General features: G+C 47.9%; 2 protein-coding genes across 2 annotated transcripts in view; one reads left to right on the top strand and one right to left on the bottom strand.

Moving 5' to 3' along the window:
• Positions 1-19,201, bottom strand: part of ABCA3 (ATP binding cassette subfamily A member 3) — a 392,707-nt gene that overhangs the window by 262,039 nt on the left and 111,467 nt on the right. The window lies entirely within an intron of this gene.
• WFIKKN1 (WAP, follistatin/kazal, immunoglobulin, kunitz and netrin domain containing 1) lies at positions 13,777-18,139 on the top strand (the record flags this gene model as incomplete). The annotated part of the gene is made up of 2 exons (XM_081966033.1): positions 13,777-13,938; positions 16,646-18,139. The coding sequence occupies 2 exons, from the start codon at positions 13,777-13,779 to the stop codon at positions 18,137-18,139; spliced, it is 1,656 nt and encodes a 551-aa protein (XP_081822159.1).

Below are 19,201 nucleotides of genomic sequence, written 5' to 3'. Positions count from 1 at the left end.
CTAGAACTCACCATCTCCTGCTGATTGGCCTAAAGTCCCCCAGATGGCTTTCATGCCCAAGTCTAGTGAGACTAGAACTCACTACCTCCTGGTGATTGACCTAAAGTCCCCCAGATTTCTTTCATGCCTAAGTCTAATGAAACTAGAACTCACCATCTCCTGGTGATTCACCTAAAGTCCCCCAGATTTCTTTCATGCCTAAGTCTAATGAAACTAGAACTCACCATCTCCTGGTGATTGATCTAAAGTCGCCCAGATGGCTTTCATGCCTACGTCTAGTGAGACTAGAACTCATTATCTCCTGGTGCTTGGCTCAAAGTCACCCAGCTGGCTTTTATGCCTAAGCAGCAATAGAATGCACTGTCTTCCAATTTTGTGCATAATGCTTTAACCACCAGACAAAGTAACCGTTTAGATTCAAGAAATTAAGAAAAATTACTTTTTTGCAATTCAATTTGTATCCTCGTTCTCATGGAACACAGTAGCATATATCGAAGCTATATACTTTTCTTTTTGGCTATTAATCCAGGCCCTCTTATTTAGCCCCATCTCAGGGCTTGTATCATACCATGGTCAAATTGTGCTTGATTATTTATGAAGTCTTAAATAATCTCTTCAACGAAACATTTATTGAACATTTATTGATGCAGACACTTAACAAACCTTACAAGATAAGTTGGGTCTTTGAAAACATTTTTATCATGGCTCCCAAATTGTGGAGCTTTTCTGTAGACAGGACAAGATTGTGATGCTGTGTGTTGCACAGCAGAGGAGGAGATAATATGTGTATTTGAATAGTTTTCGAAATTATATTTGAATTTCCTGCAATGACCCAGCTTATCTAGTCAGTACTGATACACAGCTTTGTTGTTGAAGTGGAGCAGAGAGTATTTGTAACCGCAGGACTCTTCCATTTGAACTACAGGCTGACTTATTTAATCAGAATCCTTAATATGAAATCCTGGAAAAGCTTTTTCTTTAATGCAATTTGTTTTATTTCACAGTCTTACCTGAGATTCCAGTAAACGATCAGTAATTTGCCCATCGTACAAATCTTGAAAGTTAAAAAGCTTTTCTCTATTTCTAGTGTTCCTGTTAGAAACTGTAATAATACGTAACACTAAACTGGGTTAATATGGTAGACACAACTTCTGTTTACTTGTTCATTTACTCATTTATTCAGGATATTTATATGCCAGTCCATCTCAAACACAGAACTCTAGCTGGCTAACAAGACACACACATTACATACAGACCATAAAGCAACTGGGGGAAATGATAAAAAAACATTCATACATTTATGGCCCCAGGTGTGAACACAGGCAATCTTTAAGGTAGAATAGAGTTGAATAGAACAGAACAGAACAAAGAATCAGGAATAGAATAGAATAGAATAGAATATAATTCTTTATTGGCCAAGTGTGATTGAACACGTAAGGAATTTATCTTTGGTACAGATGCTCTCAGTGTACATAAGAGACAAGATACATTCGTCAAGAATCATAAGTTACAACACTTAATGATAGTCAGAGGGTACAAATAAGCAATCATCATACTAGGAAACAATATAAATCACAAGTATACAAGCAACAAAGTTATAGTCATACAGTCATAGGTGGAAGGAGATGGGTGATAGGAAGATGAGAAGATTAATAGTAATGCAGACTTAGTAAATAGTTTGACAGTGTTTGATGGGTCAACAGAGATGGCCCAAATTAGTCTTCAGAGGGAGGATATTTCAAGAGATTTTCCTAATGGGACTGGAACGTTTTTTTTAACCATGGCTGGTTGCGCAAACCACAACAATCCATTTCACACACAATGCTACGAAAGGATGGAGGGGTTCAGCTTTTTGCCTAAACTGCCATCAGAGCCGAGGTGGCGCAGTGGTTAGAGTGCGGTACTGCAGGCTACTTCACCTGACCGCTAGCTGCAGTTCAAATCTCACCAGGCTCAAGGTTGACTCAGCCTTCCGTCCTTCCCAGGTGGTTAAAATGAGGACCCAGATGGTTGGGGGCAAGAGGCTGACTCTGTAAACTGCTTAGATGGGGCTGTAAAAGCACTACAAAGCAGTATATAAGTGCTATTGCTATGGCTAAACCACAACTAAACAAAGAGCTCTCCAAAAACAAGAAAATGACTACAGGTCATTTCGTGTCCTCAACCTACAACCGCAATTGGGGCCAAAATTTCTGTTGTGAAGTGAGAGAGAGTTCTTAAGCGAACTTTGCCCCATTTTACAACTTCTTGCCACGGTTATTAAGTGAATCACTGCAGTTGGTAAGTTAGTAACACGGTTGTGAATCGGACTTCCCTGTTCACCTCGCTGGTCAGAAGGTTGCAAAAGGGGATCGCGTGGCCCCGGGATCCTGCAACCGTCATAAATTCAAGTCAGTTGCCAAGCCTCCGAAGTTTGATCACGTGAGGGGGATGCTACAATGGTTGTAAGTGTGGGAAACGGTCACAAGTTCCTTTTTTTGGTGCCATTCCAATCAAATGGCCACTAAATCTGAGTCAAGAGCTCCTAGGGAAATGAGATAATTTAGGAATTATTAAAAGGGCAAAATATTTTCCCCTAAAAGGGAGGCAGAAACTTATCCCTCCCACTTTTGTCAACGGGCCATTAAGGCCTGGGGCAGTCTATTCTACCTAACAAAGAGCTCCCTCCTTCAGGCAGAACCAGCATAGGAATCCCAAAGCCCTTCCATTGCATCATCACCCAGCAAGGCTCAACCGAGCTTGGGACTCAGGGTAGCCTACAGAGTTGCCCCCTGCATGACCCCATGGGAGTCGGACAACCAATCAGAACACGAGCTCAAATTCAAAAGCTCAATAGAGGGCATAAAACCTAGGCACTCTGAGCCTCTCTCCCCTTTTTTGCCCAGCGTCTCAAGCCATGTGGTCCTGTCCATCATCAATAAACCTTCTTTCCAAGCAACTTCCATGAATCCAGGGTCTTTTTCCCCACTCGGAACTGAACCCAGAAGGATATTCCTCCCAACACCAGGGTAACAATAACTCTAGAATCCATTTTGGAGTCATCCCATTTTGTATAAAAAGACATCTAGAACAGCTTTGGTGCTCTGAGGACTGCCAGATTGCCCATCGTCGCTCCCACGACAAGATAACCTTTTGCCCATATCCAGCTATTACACAAGGATAACGGGGCCATCCAAGGTCAATTTTGGGGAGAACCTTTGTCTCCTCCCCAGGAGCAGAGAAGCCATTGATTCCCACCTGATCTTTCCTGATCCTGCTGCTCCACCGGGAACCGAGGAGAGCAAATGTTGGCCGATTGGATCTGTTCTCCGCCAACAGAATTTCATCCCTCCAATTGGTCTTTTCCCCAGTTAAGCAGCCACCAATCAGTCAGGTCAAAGCAAAAGCAAAGGATTGAATAATACAGGGGGGGGGGGGGAACCCTTCCATGTTTGTTTTCTTTCTCTCAAAACAAACACACACACATTGGGAAGGATCAACAAACAACTGCATGGAGAATTCTCTCGGTGCCCCCAAACACGCCAGGCGTAATTTCAGGTGCAAATAAGAAACAAACAGCAGGGAGGAATGATTGACGGGTGTTGTACATTCTGTTTCCAGCCAGATGTCTTTCAGTGTGTGAGAGAGGGGTCACGATCTTGGGTGGGGGGTGGGGGGAGAATTGAGCGACTCTAAAGATGAAATCTGCTGCTGAATTCTTGCTCTCTTCTCCTCCAAAGCTTGCCTGGTCCAGCCATGTCCCCCCTCCCTCCCGTTGGCCAAGGCCAGCTGCAAGATACCCAATTATTGTTTTGGCCAATCTTTTAGGGCAGAGACACAGAATCGGTGGCTGCTTCTGCTAGTCCTTGCACTCATTTATTAGCCATCAAGCTTCCAAAAAAAAGCAGCTTGGCAGCCTTTGATACTTTGAGAAGTTCAGCACACTCCCGAGGAACAGTTTGCGGTCTTCCAACAGTAGTAAAAAGTTTGGAAGTGCTGAAGCTGAAGCTACTACTCAAGTTGAACAAGCTATTCCTAATCTCGTCCGGCTTCAAACAGGCCTGCCCTACTCATGACAGCAGAATTGTTGGGAAATAGAAGAAGAAGAGCCTTCCTCGCTGAAACAAATGACCTCTGGTGGTCCGTGGACCAATGATGGCCCACGGGAAAATTTTGGTGGTCCACAGAAAAGTTATTTGCATTTTTTATATTGCACTAAATCAGGGGTCCTCAAACTATGGCCCCTGAGAGGGATATGTGCAATGAACGCTTGTGTTGCTGCAGAGAGTCTCCCCCTTTGGGGTCTTTTTGTGCAGGTCGGAGGGGGGCAGAAATTCTGGTTTGGGGTCTGCTTCAGCCTCCTGGTGGGGGGCTTTGGGTGAAGGCTGGAGGGAAGCGTCGCTGGTGGCGAAGAGCCGGAGGGCCTCGTTCCAGTGGGGCTGCATCATGGCCTGGAACTGGCTGACCATCTCAGCCCGCTGAGCCTCCAGGCGCCAGTACCTGGCCTTGCACTCCCACAGGTCTTCCCTCTGCTTGGAAAGCTTATGCTCCTAGTCCTCAGTGAGGTGCTTCTGCTGAGCCTCCTTCTCGGTCAGATCCAATTTGAACTGAGCTGTTTTGCCAACTCTTTCTCCTGGTGGCTGCTTAGCTCCAGCAACTGCTTCCTCTTGGGGCCCTAAGGAACCCGGGCGGACAGGCGAGGAGTGGCTGGGAGGGGAGGGGCGAGTAGAGGCCGGCAAGGCGCCCCTCACCATGAGTGCTATCGAGTTGGCCACGCCCACCCAGTCACATGGCCAAGCGTTTGATTTTGGTTCACATCTCCACAGGGATGCTAAAATGGTCATAAGTGTGAAAAATGATCCTAAATCACTTCAGTGCTACGTAACTTCAAGCAGGAATAGAACTGAATTAGAATTAGAATTAGAATTGGAGTGGAGTGGAGTGGAGTGGAGTGGAGTGGAGTGGAGTGGAGTGGAGTGGAGTGGAGTGGAGTGGAGTGGAGTAGAGTAGAGTAGAGTAGAGTAGAGTAGAGTAGAGTAGAGTAGAGTAGAGTAGAGTAGAGTAGAGTAGAGAATAGAATAGAATAGAATAGAATAGAATTCTTTATTGACCAAGTGTGGTTGGACACACAAGAGATTTGTCTTTGGTGCAGATGCTCTCAGTGTACATAAAGAAAAATAAAATACATTCATCAAGAATCATAAGATACAACACTCAATGATAGTCATAGGTTGCTAAATAAGCAATCAAATCACACTAGGAAACAAATAAAACAATATAAACCATAGAGATACAAGCAACAAGGTTATAGTCATAAGTGGGAAGAGATAGGTACCAGGAAGGATGAAAAGAATAGTAGTAATGCAGACTTAGTGAATAGTTTGACAGTGTTGAGGGAATTAGTTGTTAAGCAGAGGGATGGCATTCGGGAAAAAACTGTCCTTGTGTCTCGTTGTTCTGGTGTGCAGCGCCCTACAGCGCCGTTTTGAGGGTAGGAGTTGAAACAATCTCTGTCCAGGATGCGAAGGGGCTGTGGATCTTTTGGAATGACTTGTCTATGTCTTCCCGATGAGCTGCACTCGAATTCCCATCACTCCCAGTCTACACCGCGGCTGGACCGGCTGGAAACGATGTGGATTGTGATGCAGCCCATCTGGAAGCCATCCATCCAGATCTGGAGAAGCCCACCCGCCCTCCGGGCCTTGCTGGCTCTCTGCTGGGGGAAGCAGGCAAGACCCCTGGCTTGGGGGTGACGGGGTCACCTTAGGGGTGGCCCGGGACTGTGGGATCAAATGCCCGAGGCTGTGGCAGTGGCTGCTTCCTGAAGCGAGAGGGCCTCTCCCGGGAAAGCCAGCCGGGCTCCACACAAACGTTGCCCTTGACAACTTTGGGCTTCCTGGTGTTTGATTTCCCGCGCAAGGAGTGAGAGGCATCCCAGGATCGGCTCTCCAACCCCGGATGTCGTAGAGTGAGCGGCTGGTTGATTAAGACACAGGATTGTCTCTCTCTCTCTCTCTCTCTCTCTCTCTCTCTCTCTCTCTCTCTCTCTCTCTCTCTCTCTCTCTCTCTCTCTCTCTCTCTCCCTCCCTCCCTCCCTCCCTCCCTCCCTCTCTCTCTCTCTCTCTCTCTCTCCCAACCTTTGGGGTTCCAGGTGTCAAAAGTTTGGGAAATGTTAAGTCTTTCTTTCTTTCTTTTTCTTTCTTTCTTCCTTCCTTTCTTCCTTCCTTCCTTCTTTTTAGATTTCTTCCTTTCTGGATCTCCCTCCCTCTCCTTCCTTCTTCCTCTTTCTTCCCTTCCTTCCCTTCCCTCCTTCCTTCCTATTTCTTCCCTCCCTCCCTCCTTCCCTCCTTTCTTGATTTCTTCCTTCTTTCTGGATTTCATTCATTCTTTTTCTTTCTTTCTTTCCTTCCTTCTTCCTTCCTTCTTTCTTTCTTTTTAGATTTCTTTCTTTCTGGATTTCTTTCTCTTTCTGGTTTTCTTTCTGAATCTCGCTCTCTCCTTTCCTTTCTTCCCCTCCTTCCCTTCCTTTCCCTCCTTCCTTCCTATTTCTTCCCTCCCTCCTTTCTTGATTTCTTTATTCCTTCCTTCTTTCTGGATTTCTTTCTTTTTGGGTTTCTTTTTCTTTTTGGATTTCTTTTTCTTTCTGGATATCTTTCTCTCTCTCCTTCCTTCCTTCCCTCCCTCTTCTTTCTTCCTTCTTCCTCTTCCTTCCCTTCTTCTCTCTTTCTCTCTCTCTCTCTCTTCCTTTTTTTCTCTTTCTCTCTCTCTCTTTTTCCTGGACCTTCCCTCCTTGGGGAGTATGTTCCTTCCCAGAGCTTTTACCTAACTGACAAAGGGTTTTTTTGGTCAGAGGGAGGGGCAGAGAGCAGAAAAGATCTAATGAAATATCTCTGGGCAGTTTTCTAATCCCAGTTGTTTCATGATAGCGAACACGAGGCCGAGTTTTCTTGTTCAAACCAGCCGACCCTTTGAAATGAAGCTGGCAGAGGTTGGGGGCACTGAGGCTGTTTGTAGATGTGTGAGGAAGGCACTGGGTTTATTTCTGTTCCTGAAAACACATTCCTTAGCCAGGATTGTTTATTCCCCCCCCCCCCAAGGATGCCTTTGGGAATTCACTCATTCGGCACAGAGAGACAAGCCAAGAGCACTCATAGGATGGAGGAGTGTCCATGAGGAGAAGTCCAAAAAGTCAAGATGGCGGCCGCGTTTATGCCATTGAAGCCCCACCCCTTTTTCATGCGTGTCACGGTGCGAGTAAGAAAGGCATAGGGACATGATGCCTTAATTGTGGCTTGATTTTTGTGAACCCCGCAGAGGTACACCCCAGGGTTGCATGTAGAGTCTCTTACTCTGGAATCCTAGTAGACAACCATTTAAATATGAGCCAGCTGCCAAAAAAGCCAACACAGTTCTAGGCTGCATCAACAGAGGGATAGAATCAAGATCACGTGAAGTGTTAATACCACTTTATAAGGCCTTGGTAAGGCCACACTTGGAATACGACATCCAGTTTTGGTCGCCACGATGTCAAAAAGATGTGGAGATTCTAGAAAAGGTGCAGAGAAGAGCAACAAAGATGATTAGGGGACTGGAGACTAAAACATATGAAGAACGGTTGCAGGAACTGGGTATGTCTAATGTTTAGTGAAAAGAAGGACATGATAGCAGTGTTCTAATATCTCAGGAGCTGCCACAAAGAAGAGGGAGTCAAGCTATTCTCCAAAGCACCTCAAGGCAGGACAAGAAGCAATGGGTGGAAACTAATCAAGGAGAGAAGCAACTTAGAACTAAGGAGAAATTTCCTGACAGTTAATCAGTGGAACAACTTGCCTCCAGAAGTTGTGAATGCTCCAACACTGGGAGTTTTTAAGAAGATGTTGGATAACCATTTGTCTGAAGTGGTGTAGGGTTTCCTGCCTAAGGACTAGAAGACCTCCAAGGTCCCTTCCAACGCTGTTATTCTTTTATATTCTATTCTTTATGTGCATGACTGGATTTCCACTCACACTAGTAATATTATTATTAAATTTGCATATTGATACAACAGCGGTGGGACTAATTTCTGGAGGGCGGGGGGGGGAAGAGTTTGCCTATCGAGATGAGGTGGAAGGGTTGCTTTCGTGGTGTGGAGACCATAACTTGGTCCTTAACACCAATAAGGCCAAGGAGCTTATAGTGGACTACAGAAGGAGTAGATCAGACATTCAGCCCTTGCTTATCCATGGAGACCGAGTGGAGCAAGTGGCCAGTTTTAAGTTTCTGGGGGTTATCCTAAAAGAGGACCTGACCGGTCCCTGGCCTTGCACTCCCGCAGGTCTTCACTCTGCTTGGAAAGCCTATGCTGGTAGTCCTCACTGAGGTGCTTCTGCTGAGCCTCCTTCTTGGTCAGATCCAATTTGAACTGAGCTGTTTTGCCAACTCTTTCTCATGGCAGCTACTAAGCTCCAACAACTGCTTCCTGTTGGGGGCCCTAAGGGAGCCCAGGCGGGCAGGGGAGGAGTGGCTGGGAGGGGAGGGGCAAGTAGAGGCTGGCGAGGTGCCCCTCGATGTGAGTGACATTGAGTTAGCCACGCCCACCCGGTCACATGACCACCTAGCCACGCCCATCCAGCCAGTCAGAACATATTAGCGGTCCGCGGGATTTAAAATTATGAATTTAGTGGTCCCTGAGGTCCGAAAGGTTGGTGACCCCTGGACTAGAAGACCTCCAAGGTCCCTTCCCATCCTAGGATTCTGCGTTCTCAAGAAGACGAAGAAGTCAACAGCTGAACAAACAGAAGACGTGTGAAAAGAACTCTTCACCTGGGGTGTCAATTAGTCTAAAGCTGACACACATCTGGTTTATGGGTCCAATTTAGCCCCCTGAGCAATCCCTGGAATTTAGGTTGAGGAGTAAGGTGGGGGGGGGCAGACCATTTGACTTTACGAAGGCGTAGAACGGAGCTTCTCAAAGTTGGCAGCCATAAGACACGTGGATTTCAACTCCCAGCATTGAAGTCCTGGCTGGGGACTTCTGGGAATTGAAGTCTGCATGTCTTTAAAATGCTGAGTTTGAGAAACGCCAGATTAGAAGACGCACAATAGCAAGGAAGGAGAAATGGAAGGGACGCCTACCATCAAAACTTGCTATAATGAAAGAAGATGGCGGACGGTTTTCCTAGCTTCGTGTTGCTTTTCCCCCCTTCTGTTATAGAGTATAGTCAGCTCTTTATATATAACAACTTAGCTTCCCTTCCTCTGTGGGAATAAAAGTCTATAGTATTCTGAATGCACATATACACGTATGTGCAAACAGACACACACACACACACAAAGAGAAACAGAGAGACACACACAGACGGAGAGAGATTTCAATTCAGCATTGGGAGATAAGATGATGATCTGTTAGCAGGGACTGGCACCACCTTTTTGTTGTTTTTAATGTGTTCTGTTTTCATTTGTGTTTTCTAATTTTTAAAACATTTTGATATTGAAAAAATATATATATTTGGGAACAGCCCATAGACCGGCAGCTATATAAATGTTTTAATTCAACCCTTCACTAATAAATGCATAAATAGGTTTTCCAAATAGTTTTGTGATTTGTTGCGATTCTGCGATGGCTTCTATTAAGGTGGCAAAGACCAGGGTGCGTGGGTGTGTTTTTTGAGCCCATAACTCTTTCTTTTTCCCTGTTAAGGAATTTAAATCAAAGTGAACTTGAAAGAGGCTTCTGAAATGTCCTGCTTCTTCCTGGCCTTTCCTGGCAAAGATGGGGTTACAGACAGCACCCAACTTTTCCAACGTGAGGTTTGTAGGTCCAAAATTTCCTGGCTGATTCTTCTTCCTAGCAACACAATTCTCGGTGAGGATTTATTTTAGCTCCGCCAACTGTTCAGTGTACTGCCTGGTGCTAGACTTTTTTTTTTCCATGACAGCTTTTGAGGAGCTTAACAAAACTCACAAGAGGATTTCCCAATCCTTTTGTGAGCTCCTCCCAATCCCTCTCTTCTCTGTGGCGGCTCCTTAGATATTGGGACATCGCTATCAGATCACACACACCGGCCCAATCCATCTGGTTTAATGAAAAGAAGGACCAGGGGAGACAGGATAGCAGTCTTCCCATATCTCAGGGGTTGCCCCTGAGATATTGGAACGCCATGTCACTAGACTTGATTTAAGAAGTTTTTCAAATCTGGTATTCCAAGATACAGGCATTGGCTCTTGTCATCCTAAATTCTGCACCCAAGAAATTTTATACCTCTCTGGCAGCGTATACAGATTTAAGAAAAGGACTTTCCTTTCTCTCTTTCTTTTGGAGGTCCTAGGATTGTCCCAAAGGCGCTTTTTTCAAGAGGCATCTGGACTTTCTTGCTTTTCTTGGAAGACGTTTCACTTCTCATCCAAGAAGCTTCTTCAGCTCTGACTGGATGGTGGGGGAATGGAAGGATTTATATTCCTTGCAGAAAGCTGGTCATTTGCATCCTTTTAGCAAATGACCAGCTGTCTGCAAGGAGTATAAATCCTTCCGTTGCTCCACCGTCCAGTCAGAGCCAAAAATGTTTTTGGGATGGGAAGCAAACATCTTCAAAGAAAAGCCAGAATGTCCAGTTGCCTCTTGAAAAAAGTATTGGCGCAAGATAACGAAGTGGCTGGAAAAGATAACTGAGGAAAGGATAGAGCTGAAGTCGGAATTGTTTCTCCCGGGAATCTTTGATGGGAAAAGGGAGAAAAAAATTACAATGCATAGTATTACACATATTAACTGCAAGTAGAATTGTACTAGCACAGAACTGGAAACAAACAGATATCCCCTCCCCCCAGACCCAATTATTAGAAAGAAAATCTATGAATGTGCAGAAATGGATAGATTGTCTATGGGAATGAAGGAGAGGGAAGAAACCAAGCACTAATTTGGAATAGATGGCATTCCTGGCTTGAGAGTAAACGTAAAACGTAAGGTATAAAGGGTAGAAGTATAATATATAGAATTGAAACAAGGATGTAACTTAGGCTAGTGATATAGAGAGAGAATTGTTTGTAAATGGGATTGTTACGGAAAATATGGATACTGATACGGAAAAGCTGTTAAAGCGTAAATTTGTCTTTTGTGTTTTGTTCTTTAAATGTTGGAAAATGTAAAAAAATATTATTATTATTTTTACCTTTGGGACAACCAAGACCTTGGGTGACTGAGAATCTCCATAGACATCCTAAATTTGTCTTTTGTGTTTTGTTTTTTAAATGTTGGAAAATGTAAAAAAATATTATTATTATTTTTAAAAAGTACCTTTGGGACAAACCAAGACCTTGGGTGACTGAGAATCTCCATAGACGCCTTAGGATTGCTTAGGGAGACAACAAGGATGAGGAAGGGACCCCCAATTAATGGGGTGGAGCCAGAAATAAAAGGGGAGGGGCTTGTTACAAGTGGGTGCTACAGGCCCCTAAGTCATAACTGTGATGAGTAGAAATGGCAAAGGAGGCTCCAATACACAACCGCAACCATATACATACATAACTAAGGAGACTGTTTCTGTCCCTTGGCATGCAGGTCCAGCCATCTCTGCTCTTCCAGCAAGCTCACAAGGTGTCCTAGAGGTGAGAATCAATTCATCGTCGCCAGAGACCGCTGTGTGAAGAAGCTTTTCAACTCCGATTGAAGCTGTGGTGGCACAGTGGCTAAACGGCGGTATTGCGGTCTTAATTCTGCCGACCACCAGCAGTTCGATCCTACCTTCAGAAGTTGTGGGTGCTCCATCACTGGAGGCTTGACTGGACTACCGTTTGCCTGGAATTGGCATAGGGTCTCCTGCTCGAGCAGGTGGTTGGACTAGAAGACCTCCAAGGTCCCTTCCAACTCTGTTATTCCAAATCTGTCATATTGCGAGGGCATCTCCTGTGCATAACCCTCTTCAGTTCACTCCTCCTCCTCCTCCTCCTCCTCCTCCTCCTCCTTCTTCTTCTTTTCTCCTCCTCCTCTTCTTCTTCTCCTCCCCCTTCTCCCCCTCCTCTTCTTCTCCTCCTCCTCCTTCTCTTCCTCCTCCTCCTCCATCATCACCACCACCAGTCCATACCAAGGTTTCCTGTGGCCTGATTGTTAGGAAGTAGACATTCCTCGCTTCCATCGCCTGCCACCTTCTCAATATCTTTCATTGGAGCGGAAACTGATGTTCACCAACTTGGCTTGGGAGACTTTGCTTTCGAGGACAAGATTGAGAAGAAAAAACCTTTCCTCCCACTTCTCCATATAAAAATACCTCCAGATAGTGTACAAGAGGCCTTTGAACTCTGGTGCTGGAGAAGACTCCTGCATTGAGTCCCTTGGACTGCAAGGTGATCCAACCGATCAGTCCTAGAGGATATCAACCCTGGCTGCTCTTTAGAAGGCCAGATCCTGAAGAGGAAACTCAAAAGACTTTGGCCACCTAATGAGAAGGAAGGACTCCCTGGAGAAGAGCCTCATGCTGGGAAAGATTGAGGACAAAAGAAGAAGGGGACGGCAGAGAATGAGGGGGCTGGATGGAGTCACTGAAGCAGTCAGTGTGAGCTCCAATGGACTCCAGAGGATGGCAGAGGACAGGAAGGCCTGGAGGAAGGTTGTTCTTGGGGTCACGATGGGTCAGACACGACTTCACAACCAACAACAACAGTGTATAAGAGGCCTAGTCTTGTCCAAACCTTCCTATGGTCAGCCTCGTTTCCCAAGGACGGGAGAACGTCTGGTGTTCTCTCATCTTGAAAAAATTCAATCCCCTGGTGTGTGTATGTGTGTGTGTGAGAGAGAGAGGGTCTTGCTGTCTTTTTTGGGAAGCCCGAGGTCTCCCTACGGCTCCTTCCTCCCCCGACTTTGATCTTCTGCTCGTATTTGCTCAGTTGGTCAACCCAGACAGGGTTAGCGTCTGAGGTCAACTTCTCTTCTATTCCCAAATCCTAAACATGGGTGAGGAGGAAAGATTCAGGTTACAGACCCCCCTTCCTCCTCCTCCTCTTCCTCCTGCTCTGCTCTCCCCCTACACACACACAAACAGAAGAGCTTTATAACCCTGTTAGCAGCTGGCCAGGCGTCGGATGTGTCGGTTCGAGGCTCCCCAAAATCTGCTCCCCAAAATCTAGGAGAGGATTTCTGTTTGTTTCGAGTTTTTTTCCCAAACCCAACTCTTGAGTTGCTGGTGACTCGGATCCAAGAGCCACCTCCCCCCACCCCACCCTAGTTGTTGTTGTTGTTGTTTTTCAAACCACGAGGCTCCCCCAATGCTCACGAGAAGACCCCCTTGAGTCAGGAGAGGCAGAGAAAAAGACAAAGGAGTCGCGAGACGGAGTGAAGTTGGAAAACAACGGAGCATCTGGCTGGGAGGCAGGTCTTGTGAAGGGTGGCCCTGGGTCAAAAGATGCCCTTTTGGGAAAGGCCCGGCAAGCTTTGGGGCACTGCCTGGCGTGAACCTTAGACCGGAGAGGATGCTGAGAAGATGAGAAGATTCTCCAGGGGAGAGGGGGGAGAGAAAGAAGCACTTTTATTTTGATTTGGGTGTCTCCATCGCCAGACGGCTACCTCCTCTCTCTCTCTTTCTCTCTCCTTCTCTCTCTCTCTCTCCCCCCCTTCCTCTCTTTGCAAATGTGATTGTTTTGTCTATCACACAGGGCAGAGTGGAAGACTGTTCCTGGTAGGGTGAGGGAGAGAGAGAGGAGAGAGAGAGAGATAGGTTGGTTATAGGAGCCTGCCTCAGCCGGATGCTTTTCTGGGCTTCTGCAGGGAAGCGACCGAAGGCAGCAGGCTGCCTGCGAATGCTTAGAACATCAGGGCTGCCTCTAGACTCCATGCTGCCTTCACTTCTCCTCTCTCTGGTCTCTGTCCTGGCAGAAGGGGCCAGCCTCCAGCCAATCAGAACCAACCACCTGGGGATGTGCCCCAACCAGCTGAACCCAAACCTCTGGGTGGATGCACAGAGCACCTGCGAGAGGGAGTGCCAAGCCGATCAGGTGAGACTTCCGCGTGGAGGGGGGGACGCTGCTCCCCAGGTACATCTTCAGCCCTGGATGGAGCAGAAACACCTGGGTCGTTCTTTTGGGGAGGAGACGGGGGGGGGGGATAAAACAGGGATGGAGTGGAGGGGTGGTTAAGCTAGAGGATGGGGTTGCTGAGCAGGGCAGCTTCCTGCCCAGAAGGGGTGAAAAGGTTCTCTCCAAGTTGGACATTTTTTTGGGGGGGGGGGGGATTTTAAGTTTCTCGCTGTGCACCAGGGGGAGAGCTGAGCTTTGCACGTCTCCGGTTCAAGTTTTTTTTTCCCCCTTTCAAATTCATTCACAAATATACATTAACCTTTATCTGTTAACGATTCGTGTTTATCGTTATCTTCTTACAAAATCATAAAGTATATTTTGGGTCACTTTTATGGCCACCCCGTGTCTCCATCTTATTCTGCCACAACCTTGTTCTATCTTCTCAACCTCCCTTCTCTGCCTTCTTCTTTCCTCCTCATCCTTCCTCCCTTCTTCTTTCCCTCTCTTTCCCCCACCCTCCTCTCTCCTCCTCCTCCTCCTTCTTACCCTCTCTCCTACTCTTGCTTCCCCTCCCTTACTTCTTCGGCTTTACCCTTTCTTCCTTTCCCTGTTCCTCCTCCCTCCTTTGGTTCAAGAGGCTCCTTAAAACGGATCCCAGAAATGAATTTCCAGGAGATCCTGGGTCGATTCCTCACCCACACCCAACTGCCTGCTGGGCAGTTCACTGGGACCAGGATACTGTCGCTCCGATTTGCTTTTTCCTTGGTGACAAAAGACCACAGCTTTGAATATGTTCAGAGGAGGGAGATGTCCCAAGCCCTCCAAAGCATTTGCAGCCTCATTTGAAGAACAAGGCGTGTGTAAACCTTTAGTAAGGTCACTTTAGGTCCTCCTGTTAGGCATTCAGGCAAATCTTCTGCTCCCAGGACTGAATCGGGACCCTTGAGTAAATTAGCCCTGATTGTGTCCGGTCAGTAGCCTTCACAAGTTCTCTTCTAACCTTGTATCCGAGACCGACGTCCTTATCAGAGTTCTTAGAAGGTTATGGTGGTTTTTCCTGGGCGCCGAAAGTTATGCCCTTATACTTAAACAAAAGAGGGAAGATTTTCCGTTTTATTAAAATACCGCTCAGTTTTTGAAACTGCCCACCTAAGGACTGGCACCCATGGGAAGTGGACTGGGAGAAAAAATTTGGAAAAAAGCGGTGGCAAAACTCTTTGATAGGTTTACCGACGGAGACGGCTGTGGGGGGGTCACCAGACGTCCGCTCCCAAGAGATGTCCTCTCTCCTTCTACAGCCCCATCTTCTTCCCACCTTCCTTCCCCACCCTCCCCAAATGACCGATTGCAAGCAATCTCCGGGGAGAAAAGTGTACAAAGCCAAAAGCAGCATAGTTGTGGAGTGGGGTGAAATCCTACACCCCCCGTCCCCGACATTACAGGATGAAAAATCCTGGCGCGGTGCTACTGGCGAGGATGTTGAGGTGGTGGAGATTGGCGGCGGTGGTGGAGGAATTAAAGGAAGGGCCAAAGGGAGCTGTGTCCGTGCTGGAGGGCAGGAGGTGAGGAAGGTCCCTGTAATGAGCAGCGGCTGCAGGAGAAGAAAATGCATTTTTTTGTGTGTCAGCGGTGTGTGAAGGAGGAGACCAGACATCTGGGTGTAAACTGGGCTGGGGGAGAGGGTGGGGGGGATTCTTATCAATCCGGGCATTTGCTTGGGTAAGAAGTAGTATGGCCCAGACTAGAGCAAAGAGTGTCCAAACTTGGCGACTTGGAAAAACTTGTGGAACTTCAACTCCTGGAATTCCCCAGCCACCCAGCGTGGTCAAATCCACCCTGATGTGGTTTGAAAATAATCCTTTAAGGCTGTGTAATGTGAAGCCAGTCGAAGGTGAGGCATTCAGCAAGATTTAGAGCAACAAGCAAAGCAAAGCTGTGGCTGGATTTAAACAGCATTGCTAAGATGGTGCTCTCTGAGCTTGGTGGTTTTCTTGCAGACATTTCATAACCAAACTAGGTAACATCATCAGTGCTAGAAGGGAGCCAGATCTGTGGAGAGGGAGGAGGAAAAGGAGGAGGAGGAGGAGGAGGAGGAGGAGGAGGAGGAGGAGGAGGAGGAGGAGGAGGAGGAGGAGGAGGAGGAAGAGGACTATGGGGTCTCTTGAGCTTGGTGGTTTTCTTGTAGACATTTCATAACCAAACTAGGTAACATCATCAGTGCTAGAAGGGAGCCAGATCTGTGGAGAGGAAGGAGGAAAAGGAGGAGGAGGAAGAAGAGGAGGAGGAGGAAGAGGACTATTGGGTCTCTTGAGCTTGGTGGTTTTCTTGTAGACATTTCATAACCAAACTAGGTAACATATTCAGTGCTAGAAGGGAGCGGGGTTAGGTCTTATTTGCATATACATTCATACACATATTTATAGACATTCATACCTTCTATCGGTACAATATGCTAAGTCAAAACTCGCTGCTGTTGTGTGAAACATCCGGGATGCTGTGCAAACTAGCATAATGCAATCCTGTAAATCCGGCCGATTACGGGTGAGCGCAAGGGGCTTGGCACCAGCCATTACAACAGGTAGAGGCTCTTGCTAGACTTGGGACAAAGGGTGTTCTACCTGGGCAACGAGCATCGCAAGAAAAAGCATCCTTGCATTTGAACACCTTCTCTTTTTTTCCTCGACAGGACTGCGAAGGCTTTGAGAAATGCTGCACCAACGTTTGCGGCTTGCGGAGTTGCGTGGCTGCCCGTTACGCCGACGGAAGCGTCTCTTCCTTGGAACTGGTGCAGGAAGCCACCTGCGAGAGTTTCGTCTGCACCCAGCAGGGCTCGGACTGTGATATTTGGGATGGGCAACCGGTCTGCAAGTGCAAGGATAGGTGTGAGAAGGACCCCAACTTCACCTGCGCCTCCGATGGACTCACCTACTATAACAAGTGCTACATGGATGCCGAAGCCTGCATCCGGGGCATCAGCCTGGCCGTGGTACCCTGCAAGTACATCTTCACCTGGCCCAATACAAGCCCGGTGCCGGTGGAGACCACGACTCACCCCACCCCTGGGGCATCTCCAGAGCTGCCTATCCCGCCGGCTCTCTACAACAACCCTTTCCACCAGCTCGTCTACGTGGGAGGCACCATCAGCTTCCACTGCGACGTGAGCGGCCGTCCTCGTCCCGACATCACCTGGGAGAAGCAGAGCGACCAACAGGAGAACTTCATCATGCGACCCGACCAGATGTACGGCAACATGGTGGTGACCAACATTGGCCAGTTGGTCATCTACAATGCTCAGCCGGAAGACGCTGGGATCTACACATGTACAGCCAGGAATTCGGCCGGTCTCTTGCGAGCGGACTTCCCACTCTCCGTCGTCAAGAAGGAACACTCCCGGGGAGAACCGAGAGTTTCCAGTACGTCGAAGCTCCCGCCCAACGAGTGCTTGAGGGAAGCCGATACACAGGATTGTGAGGCCTACCAAACCCGTTGGTATTTTGACTCCAAAAAAGGCTCTTGTGTTACTTTCCGTTACGGCGGTTGCGGGGCGAACCAGAACCGCTTCAACACTTACGAAGAGTGTCAACTGGCCTGTGTCAGTAGCACGGTCAACCTGTGTACCCTCCCCATGGTGCAAGGACCCTGTAAGAACTGGGAGCCTCGCTGGGCCTACAACCACCTGATGAAGCAGTGCCACTCCTTCATCTACGGCGGTTGCGAGGGCAACGAGAACAACTTCGACAGCAAGGAGGGCTGTGAGGAGGCCTGCCCCTTCCCCAAGGCCCTGCTGTGCAAAGCGTGCCGCCTGAAAAGCAAGATGGTGCCGAGCCTCTGCCGCAGCGATTTCGCCATCGTGGGGCGGCTGATGGAGATCCTCGAGGACCAAGACTCTGGGATTGCCCGCTTTGCACTGGACGACGTTCTCAAGGACGAGAAGATGGGCCTCAAGTTCTTCGACATCAAGTATCTGGAAGTCACCTTGACAGACATGGACTGGAACTGCCCCTGTCCCAACATGACCGCGGAGGACGGGCCTCTCATCATCATGGGGGAAGTTCACGACGGCATGGCTGTCCTGGACCCCAACAGCTATGTCCGGACTGCCAACGACAAGCGGGTGAAGAAGATTTATGAGCTTCTGGAGAAGAAGACCTGCGAGTTGTTCAACCGATTTCAGGACTAAGGTGGGCTTGAGGGGAGGGAAAGTAGAATGGGCAAGAGAGACCCCCTCCTCAAAGGCAGAGCCAGCCTTATATTCATTTGAAATTCATTTTTTTTACTACCGGTTCTCTGGGCGTGGCTTGGTGGGTGTGGCAGGGGAAGGATACTGCAAAATCCCCATTCCTTCCCCACTCCAGGGACGGATACTGCAAAATCTCCATTTCCTACACACTCCTGGGGAAGGATACTGCAAAATCCCCATTCCCTCCTCACTCCAGGGGAAGGATACTGTAAAAATCTCATTCCCACCTCACTTCTGGGAAAGGATAGTGCAAAATCTCCATTCCCTCCCTACTCCAGAGGAAGGATACTGCAAAATCCCCATTCCCTCCTCACTCCAGGGAAAGGATACTGCAAAATCCCCATTCCCTCCTCACTCCAGGGGAAGGATACTGCAAAATCCCCATTCCCTCCCCACTCCAGGGGAAGGATGCTGCAAAATCCCCATTCCCTCCCCACTCCAGGGGAAGGATACTGCAAAATCCCCATTCCTTCCCCTCTCCAGGGTAAGGATACTGTAAAATCCCCTTTCCCTCCCCACTCCAGGGGAAGGATACTGCAAAATCCCCATTCCCTCCCCACTCCAGGGGAAGGATACTGCAAAATCCCCATTCCCTCCTCACTCCAGGGGAAGGATACTGCAAAATCCCCTTTCCCTCCCCACTCCAGGGGAAGGATACTGCAAAATCCCCATTCCCTCCCCACTCCAGGGGAAGGATACTGCAAAATCCCCTTTCCCTCCCCACTCCAGGGGAAGGATACTGCAAAATCCCCATTCCCTCCCCACTCCAGGGGAAGGATACTGCAAAATCCCCTTTCCCTCCCCACTCCAGGGGAAGGATGCTGCAAAATCCCCATTCCCTCCCCACTCCTGGGGGAAGGATACTGCAAAATCCCCATTCCCTCCCCACTCCAGGGGAAGGATACTGCAAAATCCCCATTCCCTCCCCACTCCAGGGGAAGGATACTGCAAAATCCCCATTCCCTCCCCACTCCAGGGGAAGGATACTGCAAAATCCCCATT

Source organism: Natrix helvetica, assembly GCF_964273705.1.
Source record: "Natrix helvetica genome assembly, chromosome: 13".
NCBI classification, from domain to species: domain Eukaryota; kingdom Metazoa; phylum Chordata; class Lepidosauria; order Squamata; family Natricidae; genus Natrix; species Natrix helvetica.
This window is presented reverse-complemented; position numbering and strand designations above follow the sequence as displayed.